We start from the raw sequence: 25531 nt of genomic DNA, 5'->3' as shown, positions 1-25531 counted from the left end.
TACCCCACCCCATCATGTCAGATTCCATCATGCACTTCGTGCCAAGCGATCCTTCGTCGTCCAATGCAGTCGACTGAGTGCGCTTCTACCGAGGCATCTCAGACAGACCTGGCGGCAGCTTCCTATGTCTGTCTCTGGCCCCCACCCAGTGTCCTTTTTGTAGATTCCTATCTCTAATCCTGCTCTCTTTCAGGTTCTTTTTCCTCAGGGACACATCATGCACCAGGAGGACTCTGCCCACACCTTCAACTTCCCATTAGTGCTGGTGGGACAAAGTGGGTGTCACCTCTCCCCTCTTCCACTGCTAACCTACAGCCATACGTCAGTTCCTTCAGTCTGTCCTCAGTTCGGGACCCTTTCCAATTCCAGCTGCTGTTATCCCACCATCCTGCAGAGGTAGAGATGCTCCACTGTTTCGTTGCCCAGAGGCAGTGACCTATGACGACGACCAACAACTGAGCACCCGGCAGTTGTCACTCCACTCGCAGTTCCAGACAACGCCAAAGGTGCTTCGCTTCCTTTCCCATGGCGCCCGCCAGATGACATTCCTTTGTTCAGCGTATTATGACTTGTTGTATCACACATGATGGCCTTTAAGCATGGCTAACAGAAACAGCTGCCTTGACAGGGCACCACAGCCAACAGAACTACTTTCTCATTTCTTCCACAGATGCATATTCCCTACCATATGGTATCACATTACATGGAGAGCCAATGAGTGAGCAGCTCATCAGTAGTAGCCAGTCACACGGCTTAAGTGTAATTCATACTCACAATAATACCAGTTCTGCAGCCTCTACAGTCAGTTCACAGCAAGATCAGTTCACGGTTGGAATCCATGCTAAGAAGCCTGTGAGCTACCGCCTGCGACAGTTGTCACGTGAGCTGAATCACCACCAGTACAGTGGAGCTACACTAAGTTGTCTCAAAAGATAACTTTGTAGGTACAGATTTGTAATCAAGAAACTATCAGAGACTCATAGCATCTCTGGTTGCTGACTTAGTTATTGGAAATTACATGTTTCAGAGGATTGTATTTGTATTCAGTTATACTAGAGTTCTACGTTTCTTTTGGATTTCCTAATAAACGTAATTATTGTACTTTGATTATTCATTTATGCAGTTGCTCAGCACTACACTGACACAAACGTTACAGTCGGTCATTGTGAGAGATGTGTCCACAACATAGCAGAGGCATAGTCAATACATATATAACAATTAGCCTTTACCACGCATTACACACTGGTCTCCAGAGGTTTTATGTAGATTATGTGGAATTTGATCGTAGGTTTATACGCATATAATTTCTATGTTAAAATGTGGGTACATGTTAGTCATTTACTTAACTATTTTTTCTAGTTTTTGTCTATGACAAAATCTGACAAATGTAATACAGACACAAACCTTACGCTTCAGCACGTAAGACAACAGTTGAAGCACAAAAAAAGGCACTCAAAATCAGAGTTTTCTTACAGGCAGATATAAAACATAGACTGAAATTTATAAAAATTAAAACCATTATAAAATAAAATAAACCACTCACCAATGCATTTAAAATGCTGCAGAATCCTCACAATCATCATCTAAGGACAGCAGTTTCGCAAGTGTATCCTCACTTTGTTAAGAAGCTCGTCATTGGGTCCCATTCTGCACCTTGTGAATCGATTTTTGCTTCATCATCAGTATCCCATAAAAAATCGTCCTCAGTGTCATCGATAGTATTGGAACCCCCCTCCTCCCCCCCTTCTTGAAGGATTTGGTCACTGTTTGCACTTTCAATTTTTCTCATGATCTGATCACAAAATTACACAAAACATCAAGTGATGCAGCCCACATAGCTTCACCTTTAATATATGACTTTTTGCCATCATCATCCAATTGTTCCAGTGTTCACGCAAGTGGTTTAACACAGAGAGATGTCTATGGGTTGTAGCATCGAAGTCAAACCATGTAATGTAACAGAAATCTTAGTATTGCTCAGTGCTATGTGATTTTTGGTATTCTCAGTCATGTGACTCAGGAACATATCTCGCATTCCACAATTTTACACCATTCTCAACCGCCCAACCCTTCTTGTAAAAATGTACAAAAATGCCTGGTGGAAATTTTATTTTAGGAATGGTTTTCCACTTAAAAATGACCATAGATTTTAACATTGTTCCATATGTGATGCACGTTAATACTAATGTAAACCTGGTCTTTTCATGGCCTGAACTTCTAACTTTAACAGTTTTTACACCTTTTGTTTCCATAGCCCTATTGTTTTTCATATTGGGTTCATTGGTGTTTCATCCATATTTTCAATATGAGACAGTGGAAAATTGTACTTATGCCTCATATGAATAACAAGCTTATGAAAACTCATAGCTTTATGGTCAAGATTTTTCTGTAATTTCTATGCAATTTCTGTTTTCTGCCAATTACCAGATTTTTTTCTGTTCATGAAATGATTGCACCAACCTAAAGTTGCTTCAAATTCTTTGCCATGCTCTGGACTGGCTCATGCCAAATTCAGTACATAAGCTCTAATCATATTTCTCATAACAACATAACAATTCTGTTTCCGTTCTTGTAGCCATTCTGCAATACTATTTCTAAATCTGGCCAGCAAGCTAACACTTTTTCATTGGCATTTTAATAGCATTTACATTCTTTCATCAATTTCTTGTCATCCTTCCTTTTATACTGAAAGCCCTTACTGCAGCACAGTTGTTTTATTCTTTAGCCTGTTTTATGATTGTTAACTTGAACCTTGCTTCATATTTCCTTCTTTTTTTTTTTTGTTTCCATCATCATGCACACACTTTACAAATTTCACAAACTGTTTGAACACACAACACAACCTACTACAATACTTAAGAGCTGTACATTCAAGAGGCAAAACCATGCTAAAGGAGGCTTTTGCTTTATGACGCATCCAGATGATGATTACGATGATGATGATGATGATGATTGGTTTGTGGGGCATTCAACTGCGCGGTTATCAGCAGCCGTATAAATTACCAATCTTTACTCAGTTCAATCTCACTACTTTCACAAATGATGATGAAATGATGAGAACAACACAAACACCCAGTCCCCAAGTGGAGAAAACCCCCGACCTGGCCAGGAATCGAACCCGGGATGCCTTGACATGTCCAACCATACCAACTGTTTAGTAGGACAGGATGCGTATGTCCACAAAAATGAATACCCAATATGATGCTTTTATAAATACTCAAGGTCATTACCATAATCAGTGTGCATATTATTATCCAGATGACCACTGTTCTAAACTAAATTTACAGACCACTGATAGTGTGGAGATTATCCTATAAGGCGGGAATACGGTAAAACTATATATCTTTTGACGAAAATTTATACTTAGCCTTGTCTTAAGGTTGTCTTCTGCCAAAATATACAGTGCATATAATATCTATGGAGAAATTCATCTGTGGAGGAGGAGAAATAGTCCTAAAGAAATGAGTTGTTTGTTATTATAATGTTCAATACCTGTCAGCACCTTTTCTCACAATGTAGGTAGTCCAATATTTTTACACTGCATATTTCAATCTTTGCTGGCAAGAGTAAGTTTAAGTTCTGGATAGTGAGGGTTATTTTTGCTTCCAGTGTTCTGTTTATGGATACTATTATTATTTTTAAATTGTGCCTCATTTCTTCACAATTAACTGTACAAAAGAGTAAATGCATTGCGAAACTGACATTAGTATAAATGGTTCCTACAGGAAATTTGGGGATGGGCACCAGATTTTATGTGGTGACTATAGCAAAAATTTACTCCATTACACAGAACAAATGGAAGCATATGAAGTAAGCTAATTTTCTAATGCTTACGTTATTTTAAAATTTGTAAATGCCTGGAGCAGTAACCATAGAATAAAACCTTCTTGTAGAAATAGTAGACAGCCAATCAGATGCAAATTGGAACGTTTATTAAAGCCCGTTACCATGGTTTCAATGTTTATAAAAATGGCTTCTTCATAAGGAAAATATAGAAAACTGGATTACATGTTGTGGCAGAGGTACATCAAAACACAGCCAAAAAGCATCGTCAAATATAAAATTTTGCCTCCATATTACATTAAAACATGCACAACATGACTGTTGTCATATGGTACTTCCTCACCAACGCACAACTAGTGTGCTGGCTGCTTTGTGTGCACACTAATGAGAACTTGAATTGTATATCATATATTATATAGATCTTCTTGTAAAAATAGTAAACATCTAATCAATTGCAAATTGGAAGGTTTCTTAAAACCTCTTTAGTTCATATCTGTGCACTAGCTGTACATTGGAGAGGAAGAGCCATAGACAACAACCATGTTTTATTTCTTAAAAGACATCATAGTCGCCATTTACTGTATAAAATATTTATTGTTACTATTGCAATTTCGGCCTTATGGCCATTTTCAAGTAACACTGCAAAGTTACTGTTCAGACTGTTCAGTTCATATCACTCATCTGATGTAGCTGACGAGGCATTGTCCGATGTCGACGAACAGCATACCATAATCCATTGGCGACGTTCATACTTAATGCTGTAAACGTTGATATGTCACGACGAGGTAAAAAATGTTTTTTCTTCATCAGAGACTACAGTCGTTCTTTGTGGTGAAGAACTAATGTGCTCATGCAAATAACAATCTGTTTACTAGTAACATAAAAGACTAATTTGCATCGTTAAACATTTTGTTGCATTACTCACTTAAGTCACCTGTGTAGCACATCACAAAGCAAAACAGTCCACAGGACATGTCGTTTAATTCACACTCTGACCGTGTTCTACTACAAAGCAATTCCGCTGCGACTGGCGAATAATAAACAGCGCACAAGCCACATTTAAGTGTCTCACTCACAGGTGATTACACGATGCAAAATACTTCACTTGAAAATGCCTTGAGTTACAGTCCGTATGCAGAGCTGCGCATATTTATTCAGCTGCAGCTTGTAATATCAACCGATACACAAAATTTGTGTAAGTGTTCAATTCACAGATTGTTATTGGTTGGTTGGTTGGTTTGGGGGATGAAAGGGACCAGACTGCTATGGTCATCGGTCCCTTTTTCCAAATACAAAGAACACCCACAGAGAATAAAAACGAGGAACAGAATAGATCACAGACGATACAGAACAAGAGAAACAGAGACAAGGACAAGACAAAACGAACTAAAACCACACAGAGTGTGACAGTGGTTGGCCGACCATAGAATAAAAAAGGAAAAGCCAACCACTTAGAAACACATTAAAAGATCAGTTTAAAATCATAGGCCAAAGGCCAGAATCAACACAAAAAATAAAATAAAACAGAAACACTCAGATGAAAGAATAAAAACTCCCTGCCCTAATAAAACGTAAAACTAAGGCAGCCATAACAGGGTCATCAGATAAAACAGCAGGGAGCGTATCAGGAAGCGCAAATGTCTGCCTGACCACAGCTAAAAGGGGGCAGGCCAACAGAATGTGGGCCACCGTCAAAGCCGCCCCGCAGCGACATACAGGAGGGTCCTCCCGGCGCAGTAAATAACTGTGTGTTAGCCGGGAGTGGCCAATGCGGAGCCGACAAAGGACGACTGAGTCCCTGCGGTTGGCTCGCATGGAGGACCGCCACACAGTCGTCGTCTCCTTAATGGCACGGAGTTTATTGGGTGTAATCCGATCGCGCCATTCAGCGTGCCAAAGCGCAAAAACTTTTCGGCGGAGGACTGCCCGCAAATCAGCCTCTGGGAGGCCAACATCCAGAGATGGTTTACTCGTGGCCTCTTTCGCCAGGCGGTCAACATGTTCATTGCCCGGGATACCGACATGACCGGGGGTCCACACAAAGACCACAGAGCGGCCGCAACGCGCAAGAGTATGCAGGGACTCATGGATAGCCATCACCAGACGAGAACGAGGAAAACACTGGTCGAGAGCTCGTAAACCGCTCAGGGAATCGCTACAGATAACGAAGGACTCACCTGAGCAGGGCTCGAAAGATGGCGACTAGCTCAGCAGTGTAAACGCTGCAACCAGCCGCCAAGGACCGTTGTTCGGAATGGTCCCCTAGAGTTAGCGCATACCCGACACGACCAGCAACCATCGAACCGTCAGTGTAAACAATTCCAGAGCCCTGATACGTGGCCAGGATGGAATAAAAGCGGCGGCGGAAGGCCTCTGGAGGGACCGAGTCCTTCGAGCCCTGTACCAAATCGAGCCGAAGGCAAGGGCAAGGAACACACCACGGGGGTGTACGCAGAGGCGCCCGGAAAGGAGGTGGAACAGGGAAAAACCCAAGCCCGCAGAGAAGCTCCTTGACGCGTACGGCGATCGGACAACCCGACCGGGGCCGACGGTCTGGCAGATGGACGACTAACTGCGGGAACAGGACACGATAATTTGGATGCCCGGGCAAGCTTAGAACATGGGCAGCATAAGCGGCCAGCAAACGTTGGCGCCGGAACCGCAGTGGAGGTACACCTGCCTCCACTAGTACGCTGTCCACAGGGCTGGTGCGGAAAGCGCCAGTGGCAAGGCGTATCCCGCTGTGGAGAATTGGGTCCAGCACCCGTAACGCAGATGGGGATGCTGAGCCATAAGCCAGGCTCCCATAATCCAGACGGGACTGGATTAACGCATGGTAGAGCCGCAACAGGGTAGAGCGGTCGGCGCCCCAGCGGGTGTGGCTCAAGCATCTCAGAGCGTTTAGATGCTGCCAACACATCTGTTTACGCTGCCGGATATGAGGCAGCCAAGTCAACCGGGCATCGAAAACCACCCCCAAAAACCTGTGGGTCTCCACCACAGCAAGGAGTTCGTCGGCAAGATAAAGCCGCGGCTCAGGATGGACTGTTCAGCGCCGGCAGAAATGCATAACGCGGGTCTTGGCTGCCGAAAACTGAAACCCATGCGCTACAGCCCAAGACTGCGCCTTACGGATAGTGCCCTGTAGCTGACGTTCAACAGCTGCAATGCCAGTAGAGCTGTAATAAAGGCAGAAGTCGTCAGCATACAGGGAAGCAGAGACAGAATTTCCCACGGCCGCAGCGAGCCCGTTAATGGCTATTAAAAACAGGCAGACACTTAAAACAGAACCCTGTGGCACACCGTTCTCCTGGACGTGGGTGGAACTATAGGAGGCTGCGACTTGCACGCGGAAGGTACGATACGACAGGAAATTGCGGATAAAGATCGGCAGAGGGCCCTGAAGACCCCATCCATGAAGTGTAGAAAGGATGTGACGACGCCATGTCGTATCGTACGCCTTCCGCATGTCGAAAAAGACAGCGACCAGGTGCTGACGGCGGGCAAAGGCAGTACGGATGGCCGACTCCAGGCTCACCAGATTGTCGGCGGCGGTGCGGCCTTTCCGGAACCCACCCTGAGACGGAGCCAGAAGGCCCCGAGACTCCAGTACCCAATTTAAGCGCCGGCTCACCATCCGTTCGAGAAGCTTACAAAGAACGTTGGTGAGGCTAATGGGGCGGTAGCTGTCCACCTCCAGAGGGGTCTTTCCAGGTTTCAAAACGGGGATGACAACGCCTTCCCGCCATTGCGACGGAAACACCCCCTCGACCCAAAGACGGTTGTAAAGATCAAGAAGGCGCCGCTGGCAGTCCACTGAAAGGTGTTTCAGCATCTGACAGTGGATGCCATCTGGCCCAGGAGTGGTATCAGGGCAATCAGCTAGGGCACTGCGAAATTCCCACTCACTGAATGGAGCATTGTAAGATTCTGGGTGGTTGGTGCGAAACGAAAGGCTCTGACGTTCCATCCGCTCTTTAATGGAGCGGAAGGCCTGGGGGTAATTCGCAGAAGCGGAACTCATAGCAAAATGCTCTGCTAAGCGATTGGCAATGACGTCGGAGTCAGTACAAACTGCTCCATTCAGTGAGAGCGCAGGGACGCTGGCAGGGGTCTGATAGCCGTAGACGCGTCGAATCTTGGCCCAGACCTGCGAAGGAGTGACATGGAGGCCAATGGTGGACACATACCGCTCCCAGCACTCCTTCTTGCCTTGGCGGATAAGGAGGCGGGCCCGCGCACGCAGCCGTTTGAAGGCGATAAGGTGGTCTAAGGAGGGATGTCGCTTGTGACGCTGGAGCGCCCGCCGGCGATCTTTAATCGCTTCAGGGATCTCAGGCAACCACCAAGGCACAGCCTTCCGCCGAGGGGACCCAGAAGAACGGGGAATGGCAGATTCGGCGGCAGTAACGATGCCGGTGGTGACCGATTGAACCACCGCATCAATGTCGTCATTAGAGAGAGACTCAAGAGCGGCAGTGGAGGAGAACAAGTCCCAGTCAGCCTTATTCATAGCCCATCTGCTAGGGCGCCCAGAAGAGTGACGCTGTGGTAGTGACAGAAAGATCGGAAAGTGGTCACTACCACACAGGTCGTCATGCACACTCCATTGGACAGACGGTAAGAGGCTAGGGCTACATATTGAAAGGTCAATGGCGAAGTATGTGCCATGCGCCACACTGAAGTGTGTGAAGGCACCATCATTTAAAATCGAGAGATCGAGCTGCGACAATAAATGCTCAACGATGGCGCCTCGACCTGTTGCCACTGACCCACCCCACAGAGGGTTATGGGCGTTGAAGTCGCCCAATAGCAAGAAAGGTGGCGGCAATTGGGCTATCAGTGCAGCCAGGACATGCTGCGAGACATCACCATCCGGTGGAAGGTAAAGACTGCAGACGGTAACAGCCTGTGGCGTCCACACCCGAACAGCGACAGCCTCTAAAGGTGTGTGGAGAGGGACAGACTCGCTGTGCAGAGTGTGAAGGACATAGAGGCAGACGCCACCCGACACCCTTTCATATGCTGCCCGGTTCTTATAATAACCCCGATAGCCACGGGGGGCGGGGGTTCGCATTGCTGGAAACCAAGTTTCCTGAAGAGCAATGCAGAAGAAAGGGTGAAGGCTGATAAGTTGTTGGAGCTCAGCTAGATGGTGGAAAAAACCGCCGCAGTTCCACTGGAGGATGATATTGTCCATGGCTGAGAAAGGCGTGAAAGGACTGGGAAGGCAATTTACGCCGCTTGTTCACTCACTGCCACCGATTCAGTACCCGTACGAGAGGCATCCATGGCGTCTGAGGGACCAGCGAGATCAAGGTCCTCAGCGGACGCTAGAATCTCGACTGCATCCTCAGACGCAGAGCGCGAAAGGTGCGGTGGGGTTGGCGCCACCGCAAGTTCTTTGGCCTTAGAGGTCTTTCTCTTGGACTTCTCTCGCTGAACCTTGGATTGCACCGACTGGGAAGGCTTCACCGATTCAGTCTCCGGGACAGAGGAGGATCGTGAAGCCCTACGCCCGGCCGCTGGTGAGGATTTATGCCACTGGCGGCCGTCATCCTTCCCGCTGGTGGAACCCTGGGAAGGGAGGGTCCCAAGGGAACTCTTATGGGCGAGAGTAGCCGAAGAAGTAAGACGCTTCTCTGGCTGAGAAGCGGGGACGGACGTCCCCGATGGGTGGGAGGAGGTTGCTCCTGAGGTAGGTGGTGCAGGAGCAACCGGTTGGGTAGAGCCCCCCACAGGCAAGGGGGCAGGAGGAGTCTTACTGCTTATCGAGCTGGCTGGAAGTCTCGAAACTGATGGGGCTAGCACAGTTGTCGTAGCAGCTGCATAAGAAGATGTCATTCTCACAGTATGGAGTCTGTCATATTTCCTTTTGGCCTCAGTATAGGTCAGCCGGTCCAGGGTCTTATATTCCATAATTTTGCACTCTTTCTGAAAGACTTTGCAGTCAGGCGAGCAAGGTGAATGGTGCTCCCCGCAGTTGACACAGATGGGAGGCGGGGCACATGGAGTATCGGGATGAGACGGGCGTCCGCAATCTCGACATGTGAGGCTGGAAGTGCAGCGGGAAGACATATGGCCGAACTTCCAGCACTTGAAGCACCGCATCGGGGGAGGAATATAGGGCCTGACGTCACATCGGTAGACCATCACCTTGACCTTTTCCGGTAACGTATCACCCTCGAAGGCCAAGATGAAGGCACCGGTAGCTATCTGATTTTCCTTCGGACCCCGATGAACGCGCCGGACGAAATGTACACCCCTGCGCTCCAAGTTAGCGCGCAGCTCGTCATCAGACTGCAAAAGAAGGTCCTTATGGTAAATAACTCCCTGAACCATATTTAAACTCTTATGCGGCGTGATCGTAACGGCAACATCCCCCAACTTGTCACAAGCAAGCAACCGTCGTGACTGGGCAGAGGATGCCGTTTGGATCAGGACCGATCCAGAGCGCATTATTGACAAGCCCTCCACCTCCCCAAACTTTTCCTCTAAATGCTCGACGAAGAACTGAGGCTTTGTGGAGAGAAAAGACTCCCCATCAGCTCTCGTACTAACTAAGAATCGGGGCGAATAACTATTACCTCCATCCTGAGACTTACGCTCCTCCCACGGCGTGGCCAGAGAGGGGAATGTTTTCGAATTGTACTTTTCAGCATTAAATTGAGCCCGAGAACGCTTAGAGACTGCTGGCGGCTGGCCGCCAGCGAGAGATGATGTACCACGCTTCATTGCGGGTCATCCGCCCTGATGCCACCTACTCCGACCAAGGGCCCTCCCCACGGGCGCCACCCAGCCGCAGCAATAGCCACCTGGCAGGATGTCCATTGCCGGGAGTCCTGATGCCCCAGGGAGACGGGCATCTACTCCTTGGCATAGGTGGGGAGTTAACGGCGCAGGCATCAGTAGAGCGATCCCTGTGTTGTCAGTGGGCTACAACCAAGAGGGTACATGGCGGCCCCACCACAACGGACTGGCTACCGTGCTGGATCTTAGGTGCAAAACTGTCCAAGGTCGTCGTCGCAGTTAAAAGAAACACTGCAGAGCGCAGCGTGGGAATCGCACCCAGGGACGTATCCTCGCCCAAGAGATGGAAAATGAGCGGGACACCATTGCAACGACGAAAAAGCCGGCTAAAGGTCTCAATGCACGACAGATACAGTGCACCACGTAAGGCACCCTTCCCCAATTGGCTCGCTCTTCGGAATAATTTAGAAAGATGGAGGTCAAACCCGAGAGGGGACCATCACATAAGGCCGAAACATGTGAGACTCCTTTTAGTCGCCTCTTACGACAGGCAGGAATACCGCGGGCCTATTCTAACCCCCGAACCCGCAGGGGGAGATTGTTATTCGCACGAGCACATTATTTCTTCGCCAAAAAGAATGACTGTAGTCTCCGACGAAGAAAAATCATTTTTTACCTCGCCATGACATGTCAACATTTACAGCATCAAGTACGAATGTCGCCAATGGATTATGATATGCTGTTCGTCGATATCGGACAACGCCTCGTCAACTATTTCAGATGAGTGGTTTGAACTGAACAGTCTGAAAAGTAACTTTGTAGTGTTACTTGAAAATGGCCATAAGGCCGAAATTGCAATAGTAACAATAAATATTTTATACAGTAAATGGCGACTATGATGTCTTTTAAGAAATATCTCAACCATGAGAAGTTAAGCATGTTTTAATTTAATAAGGAGGTGAAATTTTATATTTGAAGAAGTCTTTCGGGTGTATTTTGAAGTACCTCCACCACAATATGTAATCCATATTTTCTTATGAACGAGCCATTTTTATAAATGGTGAAACCATGGAAAAGGGGCATTAATAAATCTTCCAATTTGCAACTGATTGGCTGCTTACTATTTCTACAAGAAGATCTATAATATATGTTTTACAATTAAAATTCTCATTAATATGCACACAAAGAAGTTACGAACATTAAGTTTTACATATGTCCTTTCCTCTATACTGTTACTTATGACTACATATGTTGTCATGTACAGAACTGAATAAACTGTGTTTTCTCTAAGTTAGGTGATCTACTGAGAAAGGATCAGCCCTACCTTTAATACTGCACTTATTGTTCATCCTGTATCATCATTCCAGATAAAATAAGTTCAAGAGAAGAAAGAAAGGCAATTTAGGGTTTAACACCTCATCAATGACAAGGTCATTACAGATGAAGAACAGGATGAGAAGAAAGAAGGAAATAAAATGCATCCTTTTCAAAGGAATTATCTTGGCATTATGTCCAATCAATAATGTTGAGCATGGCAGCTAGCAGAACATATTAGGATGTAATGATAGATAAATTTTACTACTTACTGGAGGTTCTTCTTTAACAGATATGAACTCGATCTCTCGGTTAGCAGACATGAGTGGTTCAGACTCCACCTGAATCAAAGAAAACGAGTTAAGTACAGATGAAACACAGTGTACAAGAAACACACATAAAATAAGTCTTCACACTACAAATGAATATGTCGATATAATTAACAGTCTGTGCCAGACCTTGATTTGAACCTGTGTTCCCCACATTTCATGATCAGGTGCTGAAACTGTAAGACTATCTGGAGGTGAACTCTGTTCAGATCTTACAAAGACCTTTTTGTATTTGAACCTGGTATGTGGAACATGAGAATGAATTTTGTTAGTTGGAGAATTTATAGGAACTGATACGGTGCATAACTTACTCCATTATCAGAGGCACTGCCTGTTTTTGTCTTGAGATTTGGTGGTGTTAAATTAGCTAAGTCTTAAATATATAAATTGGCATCAATTTTAGCATGCCAGTGTCAATAGTCTTTGTGTAGAATACATCATGAAAATCAAATATTTGTGGACCAGTCACTTCCAGCATTAGGCTATCTGAACATACCTCCCAAGTAAACTCAGACTCCCACTGCCAATGATGTATCCTCATATGATTTACGAACACCACAGCATGAGGTTGTCCAATGGGGTATGTGATGCATCATGTGGTAGATTACGGAGCTGTTCTCCACTGATACCATTCCTCATTCCATCCCGCCCCCTGCTCCCCATGTGAAAGTGTCCCCACACGCCCCATGGGAGAACCTCATATAGTGGTATTTAAAAATAATATGAGTGACAAAGAAAGTCTTGAGTTTGGTTACAGTTCTCGTTCATATCAACTAACACCATTACATCTTTGTTGTTTTTGTCCCTCCTACTTCATTCTTTTCATTTTAATGTATTTAATTCATTTAACTTAAAGAACATACAAATTATCCCTGCAATTTGTTTAGTACCTGTTGTAGATCTTGTAAGTTTAAACTATCCAGCTGCCAAACAGGTGCAAGTGGACATACACTGTTGTAGGTGAGTACCATTAAGCTGTGGGCAGGGTCAGCCAGCAAGTTTAAGGCTGTGTGAATTTGTGAAGGGATGGCAAGTACTAATGGTGTACTCACACAGAGGATGGAAAGCCCAGGGGGGAGGGCGGGGGCATCTTTGTGACCTCCTCCTGTGTGCCAACTGCAGAATATTGGCTATAAAATTGAAGAGTATGTTTCCAATTACATACATTAAAACTAAGTACCACAGACACTTTGTATCGACAAAATGAATTCATTGCTTGTTCTAATTTGCCCATATGATCAAAACTGTGGAAACTGGGCTACCTTACTGAAACTTTGCAATCACACAGCAATGCTGTGTGCAATCACATACTGCCACAAACAAGATCTAAATGGCAACTGCTAGCAGCCAGTTGCAGCGGTGACTGGAAGAAGTAACATTTTTGTATCATGGGTAGGTTTGGCACAGATGCCATTTAAATAATACAGAATCAATTATTAATGCTAGAACACTCATATACAGTCATCAACAAGTGTTATGAAAGAAAATCTGTATCGAACTTCGACAAATCTTCATCTCTGTATATGCAAATAGCAGCTCTAAGTTAATTGTTATTTGTGAAATTAATGATTAATTAATTGTCCAATAATAAAACTGCCTGTTATTCCAGTCTAGTACCACTTAGCATAAATGAAATAGTGTGAGTTTGTTAGGAATATCTTCATTATTTTCCTTGATTTGTTATCTGCTTATAAAGGATAGTATCAAATCTTAAATTACATTGATAATTTTTATGTTACCAGCATATTTTGTAGGAGTGATTTAACACGGGGGGATTGTGCATACTTGTGGAAAGATCAATTGAATATAGAGCAACATTGGGTTTTGATCCCCTTAGTGAAGAATGTATATTTGAAAGCTGCTACCTAGAGTTAGGGCAAAAATATTGTAATTTTATCTGCGTATAGAATTCCAGGTGCAGAAAAATTAAACATTTTTGTCTAAATTCCAGTGTCTATTGCAAAAATATCAAAAAGAAACCAAGAAAAGAGTCATAATAACTGCTGATCTAGCCAGTGAAGCCAATAATTCAACAAAATTCAATGACATGGTCCAAATATCGGGTTTCAGTGCTAATGCCACTGATTTTACATGAGTAAACGAAATGTCTGCAACATGTATGGATAATATTTTAACCAATTATACTTACAATAAAGCAAATACGTTTTGTTTAGATTTAGGTCTTTCTAACCATTATGCTCTCTTTATGGAGTTAAAAAAATTAAACTTTGCTCAAAAAAATGTATACCATCAACCACCAGTTCAACAAAGAAAATATGAACTTATTCCATAACTGATTAACTAAGGTGAAGTGGGCTATAGATTACAGCATTTCATGTTCTGAAAATTGTCCTGCTTTCTTGAAAAAGTTCCTACACATTTTTAATGAAACTTTCCTCCTTACTTTACATGATAAAAAAGTAGGAAATAAAGCAAAATGTGTAAAAAAATTACAAAAAAATTTTTAAAGACAGCAAACGAACTGGCAAATAATAGATTTATTTTGGACAGTGAAAACAAATCAAAGTGACCAAAGCTGAAACAGGTGATACAGCTAGAGGCCACAATATTTCTGAAATCAAGATAGAGGATAAAACTATTGTAAATCCTGCTCAAAACTTCTAAATTATTTAATGGATTCTGTATAAATGTAGTGAGCAATTTGCAGGTGAACTTTTCAGTATATTTACCAAAACTACTATAGAAGATATAGAAAATATGATACTATCACTAAAAAGTAAAACATCAGCAGGATAGGATAGGATACCAGCAACAGTGTTAAAAACAAGTCTCTAAAATAAGTGCACAGTCACTATCTACAATAGTTAACCAGCCCCTTCAAGAAGGTTATTTTCTAGACACACTGAAATACGCAGTAGTTAAGCCACTATTCAAAAAAGGCGCAAAAGAACATAAGGGAAACTATTGCCCAATTTCTCTTCTTCTGTCACTATCAAAAATATCTGAAAAGGTAGTCATCATACAAATTCAAAATTTCATAGAAAAATTTAAAATAATCTCAAAAAAATAAAAAATAATAAAAAAATAACAGTATGGGTTTCAAAAAGGTAAAACCACAGTGTCTGCAGTAAACCATTTTGTAGATAAAATTAGCTCCTCTCTACACAACTCACTGCATACCAGAGGAATTTTCTGTGACCTAGCAAAGACCTTTGGTAGTGTGAACCATTCCTTGCTACTCTGTAAACTGGAAAAGTGTGAAATTAGGACCATGGTATTAGAATGGTTGAAGACTTATCTAACCAACTGAAGACAAAGAGTGCTTTTATAATCAGAGAGAACAACTTATATTTCAAAATGGAAAACCATTTCACATGGGGTACCCCAAGATCCTGTCTTAGGTCCCATTCTGCTTTTGTTTTACATAAATGATCTGCCACTTAATATTGAGTGTCACTCAGTTTTAATTGGAGATGACACATCTGTAATCACTGAAACTAACAATACTGACCAAATTCCCCAAACTGTATTAAATACTTTAGAAAAATTAGAGACCTAGTTTGATTTAAGCAGATTAAAATTAAACATGGAAAAGACTCAGTTAATGGAAGTTAAAACCAAACAAGTAAAATTAAATGATATTCAGGTCAGTCACAGAAACCAGGATTTTCAGGAAGTCATCTGTGTGAAATTCCCAGGAATGCAACTGGATAAAAATCTACCATAGGGCTCACATATACAGTAGCTTGCAAATAAATTAAATAACCTGGCACTTGCAAAAAGAGTATTGTACAATGCTACCAGTATGGGCATAAGAAAGTAGTAAATCACAGCTACTTTGAGTTAGTAATAAGGTATGGAATTGTATTTTGGGTAACTCAAACCACATGTGTTGAATATTAAAACTTCAGAAAACCATCATTGGAGATATGCACAATGTAGAACAAAGAAAATCATGTTGTCCCCTCCTAAAAAATCTAAGTATATTAAGTGTTCCCTCACTGTACATCTCTGAGCTGATTATCTTTGTACACAGTAACCCTGACTTATTAGTAGCAAATTGTTTTCAACAATCAACACCAGAAATGAAAATAATTTTATGCTGCCCACCCACCATTTAAAACTTTATGCTCAAACTTCACATTATGTAGGTACGAGAGGAAGAGAAATGCTCAGCATAAATTTAGAAACACTGAAAAAAACCTTATGTGATAAACTAGAGAAGAAATGTTACTATTCAGTAGAAGAATTCATTAATGACAACCTGCAAATTTGAGCTGGAGAGAGCAAGTACTTAGGACTGTTAGTTTTTAGAAGTTTATTACTTTTGAAGAGAAATTATTAATTGCTTAATTGATTATTCATTACAGTATATTATATTACTGATACTATAAGGAAAATTGTAAACCAGTTTTTGTATTTTGAAGGTTCTCCTGCACATTAAGTCAATGACTTGAAATTGTATGTCATGAAACAACAAAGTTTCATTCCGTTCTATTCTGTATTTTTTGTGTCTTCCATGACATCATAAGAATTAGACTTTCTATGCTTATTTAAATATTGCATGCAGCATGTAGAGAGACTAGTATCAAAAGATAAATCTTTTGAGGTATATTACTTATATGTTTTGTGATAAATTAAATGTTATCTCAAAAATATATATTTGTAAAAAAGAGGAGAGAATCTTCAGGCTAAACAGGCCATGAGATATTGAGTGTCAGGTCAGCATGAGCCTGTCAGTATTGCAAAGTCAGCCACTGGGTCGTTCTGCCCAGAAGTGCTTAGAGGTAGTGAATCTGCAACAGGCATAATGGCTGCAAAGCTTCAACTGCTAGGAACATTTTCATGTGTTTCTGATTTTGTCAACTTTACTGCTGGTTTCACTGATGGAAAATCTTGCTCAAATTTCGGACTCTTACCTTGGGACATCTATTAGGCAGTTTTCTAGGCATTCAGACATGAAATAGCGTTCCATCACATTTATTTGTGTTAACATATGGTACATTGTGCATATTTACATGCCTATCATGAATTAAAGGCAGAGACTCTCCATGTGTTCTGAAATGGCAGAATTCATCGCACACCAATTCTTCCTAGTGTGGTGATTATCTTCCATACGTGTAAACTTATACTGGAGACCATTAATTTCATTTACTTTGCTTGGTGAAGAAACAACACCTTAGTGCTATTTCAAATTGCTTTTCTCTGAGTAAAATTTTTCACATATTTGAATTAAGAGTAATTGTTAAAATTTGCAAAATGCCTCTGAGCAATTACCTGGTGTCAGGGCTTAGTGTAGGACTTGCAACCTGCCCCTAAGACACAAAATACCAGGTAGGCTTCTTCAAATGGGATCACATATTTGCCCATTTCATTATGCTGAGTGGGAGAGCAGATCTTTCTCAGTGATTTCATTTTAGTTTAATCAGTCCAGCAGGGTAAATTTACAAGTTGGCAGCTGAATGCCTGGGGTTGGATCATATGCAGTCTGCCGCAGGAGTCAGAATATAGAGATGCCATAGCCTCCAAAAAAACCGAGGAGTGGGGCATCCACACAGGGACATCACTTATCTGCCTTCTTCCCATTCAGTCACATATTCGTGTATAGTGGAATACTTCCATCTGACTGTAGCCTCTTGCACCGATGAAAACACATCTGCCAGCATCGGCTTTGAAGCTGCGTCCTGTTTCCTAATCACGCAGAAATTCTCTTACACTCTCTAACAAACTAATGCTAGAACAAATGAAACAGTTTCAGATGGCTCATCCACAGTTGTGAAATCAATTTCTGAAACAATCTTTCACTATGGTGAGGCATTTGTACTGAAGTGGGTTCTCTCACAAGCGTTATGCATGTACCTCAAATTTAACAATAAAAGACCAAAATTTTACTGCTTCAATGGAGGTAACTATTCACACCTGTTCTGTAACAGTCTCACAAAAAAATATGCAACTATACTCTACAACAAAATTACACTATTTTTTTGAAGCCCCATTGGTTCAAGAACCATAAAAGAAGGTTGTATACATGGAAGAAGCCTGGAGATACTGACAGATTTCAGATAGATTATATAATGGTAAGACAGAGATTTAGGAACCAGGTTTTAAATTGTAAGACATTTCTAGGGGCAGATGTGGACTCTGAACACAATCTATTGGTTATGACCTGTAGATTGAAACTGAAGAAACTGCAAAAAGATGGGAATTTAAGGAGATGGGACCTGGATAAACTGAAAAAACCAGAGGTTGTACAGAGTTTCAGGGAGAACATATGGGAACAAATGGCAGGAATGGGGGAAAGAAATGCAGTAGAAGAAGAATGGGTAGCTTTGAGGGATTAAGTATTAAGTAGTGAAGGCAGCAGAGGATCAAGTAGGTAAAAAGACGAGGGCTTGTAGAAATCCTTGGGTAACAGAAGAAATATTGAATTTAATTGATGAAAGGAGAAAATATAAAAATACAGTAAATGAAGCAGGCAAAAAGGAATACAAACGTCTCAAAAATGATATCGACAGGAAGTGAAAAATGGCTAAGCAGGTATGGCTACAGGGCAAATGTAAGATTGTAGAGGCTTATCTCACTAGGGGTAAGATAGATACTGCCTACAGGAAAATTAAAGAGACCTTTGGAGAAAAGAGAACCACTTGGATGAATATCAAGAGCTCAGATGTAAACCCGGTCCTAAGCAAAGAAGGGAAAGCAGAAAGGTGGACGGAGTATATATAAGGTCTATACAAGGGCGATGTACTTGAGGACAATATTATGGAAATGGAAGAGGATGTAGATGAAGATGAAATGGGAGGTATGATACTGCGTGAAGAGTTTGACAGAGCACTGAAAGACCTGAGTCGAAACAAGGCCCCGGGAGTAGACAACATTCCGTTAGAACTACTAGAACTACTGACAGCCTTGGGAGAGCCAGTCCTGACAAAACTCTACCATCTGGTGAGCAAGATGTATGAGACAGGCAAAGTACCCTCAGACTTCAAGAAGAATATAATAATTCCAATCTCAAAGAAAGCAGGTGTTGACAGATGTGAAAATTACCGAACAATCAGTTTAATAAGTCAAGGCTGCAAAATACTAACGCGAATTCTTTACAGACAAATGGAAAAACTAGTAGAAGCCGACCTTGGGGAAGATCAGTTTGGATTCCGTACAAATATTGGAACACGTGAGGCAATACTGACCCTACAGCTTATCTTAGAAGAAAGATTAAGGAAAGGCAAAGCTACATTTCTAGCATTTGTAGACATAGAGAAAGCTTTTGACAATGTTGACTGGAATACTCTCTTTCAAATTCCAAAGGTGGCAGGGGTAAAATACAGGGAGCGAAAGGCTATTTACAATTTGTACAGAAACCAGATGGCAGTTATAAGAGTCGAGGGACATGAAAGGAAAGCAGTGGTTGGGAAGGGAGTAAGACAGGGTTGTAGCCTCTCCCCGATGTTATTCAATCTGTATATTGAGCAAGCAGTAAAGGAAACAAAAGAAAAGTTCGGAGTAGGTATTAAAATCCATGGAGAAGAAATAAAAACTTTGAGGTTCGCCGATGACATTGTAATTCTGTCAGAGACAGCAAAGGACTTGGAAGAGCACTTGAATGGAATGGACAGTGTCTTGAAAGGAGGATATAAGTTGAACATCAACAAAAGCAAAACGAGGATAATGGAATGTAGTCGAATTAAGTCGGGTGATGCCGAGGGAATTAGATTAGGAAATGAGACACTTAAAGTAGTAAAGGAGTTTTGCTATTTGGGGAGTAAAATAACTGATGATGGTTGAAGTAGAGAGGATATAAGACGTAGACTGGCAATGGCAAGGAAAGCGTTTCTGAAGAAGAGAAATTTGTTAACATCGAGTATAGATTTAAGCGTCAGGAAGTCGTTTCTAAAAGTATTTGTATGGAGTGTAGCCATGTATGGAAGTGAAACATGGACGATAAATAGTTTGGACAAGAAGAGAATAGAAGCTTTCGAAATGTGGTGCTACAGAAGAATGCTGAAGATTAGATGTGTAGATCACATAACTAATGAGGAAGTATTGAATAGGATTGGGGAGAAGAGAAGTTTGTGGCACAACTTGACCAGAAGAAGGAATCGGTTGGTAGGATATGTTCTGAGGCATCAAGGGATCAACAATTTAGTATTGGAGGGCAGCGTGGAGGGTAAAAATCATAGAGGGAGACCAAGAGATGAATACACTATGCAGATTCAGAAGGATGTAGGTTGCAGTCAGTACTGGGAGATGAAGCTTGCACAGGATAGAGTAGCATGGAGAGCTGCATCAAACCAGTCTCAGGACTGAAGACCACAACAACAACATCATTTCTCAATAAGAAAAAGACTGAGTAAAATTGTCAGTTTATTCATTTATTGAAAAGAAGTTCTATTCCTATTACTATCATTAATTTAATGAAATAATTTAAATACAAATGCAAAAAATTAAGCAACATGGTGCCCACTTAACTGATAGTCTGACATAACAGACTGTATTATGTGTTATAGCATATGATTAAATAAGAGGTCTTGAAGATCAGTCATTTCACAGTGCAACCTGTCAAGTTTCTTGCAATTTAGGATTCAAAGAATTCCTTTTTTTTATTTTTCACCAAAGATTTCCTTTAAAGTGATCACTATCATAGTTTCTTGTAGCACCAGGAGGATGGTTAACTAACACTTCTTTCATATCTGAATTCCTGCATTCTTCATATTCAGAAGTATGTAATCATTTAGAATGTCCTTTTTAAAGATGTACTTGTACAATCTTTTTCTGATTTGCATTCTTGCAGGTTTTGCATTTTGCAGTATTTGTGTTGACTTCACTGAAGTAATACCACATCACACTTCTCTTAGGCTTTGTTATACCTATGTTTCACAGTTAGCAGAGGTTGGTAAACCTTGACAGCTTGGGCCCATAACTGTCACCTGAAAGCCGTTTTTTAGGTGTTTCCAGATTCCACAACCCAAATATTCTTCTCCATTACAGGAAATTCCACTCATATTCCCTTCCCTGCCTCTACAGCAAGGAGATTTGTGAATGGCATCAGTCATTTCTCTGTGGTGGGCCGAGCAAGCTCTAGTGCCAGCAATGTATCTTGCCTGCCCAGGGTATGACAATGGTGAAGATGCATCTAAATCTAGATACACACTCCGCAAACCACTGCAAAGAGGGTGTGTCCCACTGTACCAGTTATTAGGTCATTTTCACCTTCCATTCATGTACAGAGCATGGGAAGAATTATTACTTGAATGCCACTGCATGTATTGTAATTTGGTTAATCCTGTCTTTGCAATCCCTATGCAATGGTTCATAGGTGGTTGTAGTATATTTCTAGTCTTCACTAAAATTTGGTTCTTGAAACTTACTATTGTCTTGTATTGTATTGTATTGTACTGTACTGTATTGTATGCTAACCAGGGACCGAGAAACAACGGACAGGCTCTGTCCCCACTGCAGCCGCAGTGGTCCACAACCCCACGATGACTACCGCAGTCCACTTCAACCCTCTGCCGCCCCACACTGAACCCAGGGTTATTGTGCGGTTCAGCCCCTGGTGGACCCCTCAGGGAACATCTCACACCAGACGAGTGTAACCCCTATGTTTGCGTGGTGGAATAATGGTGGTGTACGCGTTCGTGGAGAAATTGTTTGTGCAGCAGTCGCCGACATAGTGTAGTTGAGGTGGAATAAGGGAAACCAGCCCGCATTCGCTGTGGCAGATGGAAAACTGCCTAAAAACCATCCACAGACTGGCCAGCTCACTGGACCTCAACACATATCTGCCGGTCGGATTCGTGACGGGGACCAGGTGCTCCTTCCCGCCCGGAAAGCCATGCGTTAGACCACACGGCCAACCGGGTGGGCCTTGAAACTTACTAAGTAGGTTTTATTGGGATGGTTTGCATCAGACTTTGACATCTGCCACTTCATTTCTTTCAGTACCTCCATAACCTTCTCCCAAGGGTCAAACAACATGTGACCACTCGCGTTGCCATTCTATGTATACATTCAATGTCCCCTACCAGTTCTACCCAGTATGGGTCTCATACGCTTCAACAGAAGATAAACAGCATGAGTATTTTGTAAGCAGATTTCCTAGTGGACTGACCATATTTTCCTAACATTCTACTAATGAACAAAAGTCTGATACTTGCTTCATATGCAACTGAGTCTATGTGAGCATTCATATTCCTGCAAATTGTTACAACCAGATATTTGTATGAGTTGACCAACTCCAGCTGTCACCCACTGGTGTTGTAATCATAGCACCCTTGGTATTCTTCTTCTTCTTCTTTTTTTTTTTTTTTTTTTTTTTAAGTGAAAAATTTTATGTTCTTTAACACTGTTGTTACGACTGATGTTTTGATTTTTGAAGTTTTACATTCAAACTTTGAAAATTTACCTTTGGTAAAACATCTGTTTTAAAACTATTGGGGACAGACGTGAAATCAAATGGAAGCTCTGTTACATCCCTAGTGTGCACTTGGAAGCTCCTAACTAATTTTCCCATATCTGAGCATGATGCACAAGAGAATTCTTTTTGCTCCCAATACCTGGGGGGGGGGGGGGGGGGGTCAGGAAATAAAGACTAAATATCAGGAAGGCCGTACATACAGGTCCTGCATACAATTTCCTCCTTAAGTTTTCAATCCAAGAATATGTTGGCACTATACCTCCAGTCCTCACATCTCTCTGCCATCTTCTTCACTTCTGTGTAGGAATTACAGTCAAAATAATTTTGTAAGTTGATCTGTATACTTCATCTGTGATCTGGTTGTTTTTCCTTTGACAGGTCCTTGTTTTATTGGTTTTAGGAGTTCTTCATGTATCAATAGGTGACACATAATCTGAGGTTTTCCTTCTAGAGGGCTGCATTGTTTGGGGAAGGAGACCAGACAGCGAGGTCATTGGTCTCATCGGATTAGGGAAGGATGGGGAAGGAACTCGGCTGTGCCCTTTCAAAGGAACCATCCCGGCATTTGCCTGGAGCGATTTAGTGCCTGCACCAGCACTGTACTCTGTCCTCAGTTCTGCCATAGATCGCTTTACATAGCAGATGAGCCCCTGACCTCCATGGACTGGGATTGATTGATTGATTTCTTTATTAATCCATGTAACAATTTACATTGTGTGGATTTCGTCAGCAAAATCATATACAATACAATATACCTACAATTTATACACATAAAATTAGTATTTACACACATTTTTGAGGTATCTTACATTAGTTTTATATCCTTATGTAATTTTCTTATAGTACTGTACAATTCTGGATTTCATATTATAATTATTTCCTCATGTATTACAATGCAGGCTACTTTAATTACACTACATGTTTTAATTCAGATAGTCCATTACTGTGTAATAACTTTTATTTAATAAAATTTTTTTAGTTTTGTTTTGAACTGTCCAATTGTGTCAATATCTTTTATATTTTGAGGTAATTTATTATATAATTTAACGGCATTGTACAACAAGGTCTGCTGAGTTTTAACTTTATTTTTCCTCTCTAGATGCAGATTGTATTGGTTTCTAGTTTCGTAGCTGTGTACTAAAGAATTTTTCATATAGCAGTCAATATTTTTTTTTTTTTACTTACATACATAATACTTTGAAAAATGTAGTATTCACAGGGAACAGTTAGGATTTCCAGCTTTTGGAAATGTTCAAGGCAGTGAGCCCTGCTGCCACTCTTGGTTATTATACGAATTGCTCTTTTCTGTAATTTGAAAACTATTTGAATATTTTTACTGTTGACTCTCCAAAATGTTATTCCATAGGTAATAACAGAGTGGATATAAGAAAAATATACAGATCTGACACATGTAGTATCACACACTGAAGTCAGAATTCTAAGAGCATAGCATGCTGTAGCGATTCTGTTACTAAGTATTTCAATATGTTCTTCCCACTTACTTTGACTGTAAACATGCACACCAAGAAATTTTGTCTAGTCTACACATTCTATAGTTTCATCGTTTAACTTAAAGTTGATATAGTGTGGTTTTTTGCAGACATAGAAGTTAACAGCATTTGGTTTTTTTTGTGTGTTTTTTTTTTTTTTTTTTTTTTTTAATTTAGTGTTAGTTTATTATTGGATGCCCACTCACGTATACTGTTCAGTGTTTGTTCGGCATTTTCTTTCAGTGCATCTGGTGATTTGTCACTGATTAGAACATTTGAGTCATCTGCAAACAATATTGTTTGTCCATGCTTGATGCTCTGTGGGAAGTCATTTATGTAAATGAGGAATAGTATTGGGCCAAGGACACTACCCTGTGAGACACCTATATTTACATAATTTGGGTCTGAAGTATACCTTACAATATAGTGTGAGCAACTTGAAATATGTGAGATTTCAGTTATCTGTCTTCTATTTTTTAGATATGACTGGAACCACTTGGCATGAACATCTTTTCGGGTACTTGTGGTTTGACCGTTATTCAACCACTTTCCCCACAGACTCATCACAGTAGCAAGCAATCACCCAACCAGCTTCACTATTTCTGAAATGCCTGTTCGGCGGTGCTGGGCTGTAACAATCTGCCCTTTGTCAAAATCGCTTCTGTCAGCGTATTTCCTAAATTGGGAAACATATCATCTCTAGAATAATTCACCATTTGTCTCTTCTCTATTTTAATTATTTCCCTACTGTGTCACATGCCCATAGTACCTCCAGGTACCATTCAGTCTCACTCATGTTCTGGATCATCAATGTATCTGCTTCTACATCTACATGATACTATCCACTGTACCAGTTATTGGGGATTCCCCCTGTTCCATTCACATGTGGAGCACAGGAAAAAATCTTGAAACTTTCATAATAGACTTTCTACGGATAGTTTACGTCTGTCTTCAAGAATCTTCTAGTTCAGTTCCTTCAGTATCTCTGAGATACTCTCCCACATATCAAACCAACCTGTGACCATTCATTATGCCCTTCTCTGTATACATCCAATATCCCCTGTTATTACTATTTGGCATGGATCTCACACACTTGAGCAGTGTTCTAGAATTGGTTGCACCAGTGATTTGTAAGCAATCACCTTTGCAGACTGATTGAATTTCCCCGGTATTCTGCCAATACACCGAAGTCTACCACCTGCTTTACCCATGACTGAGCATATGTGATCGTTCCATTTCACATCCCTTCAAAGTACTACACCCATGTAGTCATGTGGGTTGACCAATTCCAGCCGAGACTCACTGATATTATAGGATAGTACTTTTTCTTGTGAAGTGCACGATTTTACATTTTTGAACCTTTAAAGCAAGTTGTCAATCACTGTACCACTTTGAAATTTTATCAAGATCTAACTGAATTTTTATGCAGCTTCTTACAGATAGTACTTCATTACACATAACTGCATAACCTACAAAAAGTCTGAGGT

The 25531-nt window shown here is 41.6% G+C and overlaps 1 protein-coding gene across 7 annotated transcripts in view; it reads right to left on the bottom strand.

Moving 5' to 3' along the window:
- LOC126106534 (zinc finger protein 3 homolog) overlaps positions 1-25531 on the bottom strand; it is a 578052-nt gene that overhangs the window by 528849 nt on the left and 23672 nt on the right. For all 7 annotated transcript variants that reach the window (XR_007523363.1, XM_049912865.1, XM_049912859.1 and 4 more), the window contains exon 3: positions 12120-12188. Coding sequence is in view for 6 of the 7 variants with exons in the window: in XM_049912865.1 (XP_049768822.1) it covers positions 12120-12188 (69 nt within the window). In the remaining variant the exon portion in view is untranslated. The remainder of the gene's footprint in view (positions 1-12119; positions 12189-25531) is intronic.

The sequence above is a fragment of the Schistocerca cancellata genome, chromosome 10 (genome assembly GCF_023864275.1).
Source record: "Schistocerca cancellata isolate TAMUIC-IGC-003103 chromosome 10, iqSchCanc2.1, whole genome shotgun sequence".
In the NCBI taxonomy this organism is placed as follows: Eukaryota; Metazoa; Arthropoda; class Insecta; order Orthoptera; family Acrididae; genus Schistocerca; species Schistocerca cancellata.
This window is presented reverse-complemented; position numbering and strand designations above follow the sequence as displayed.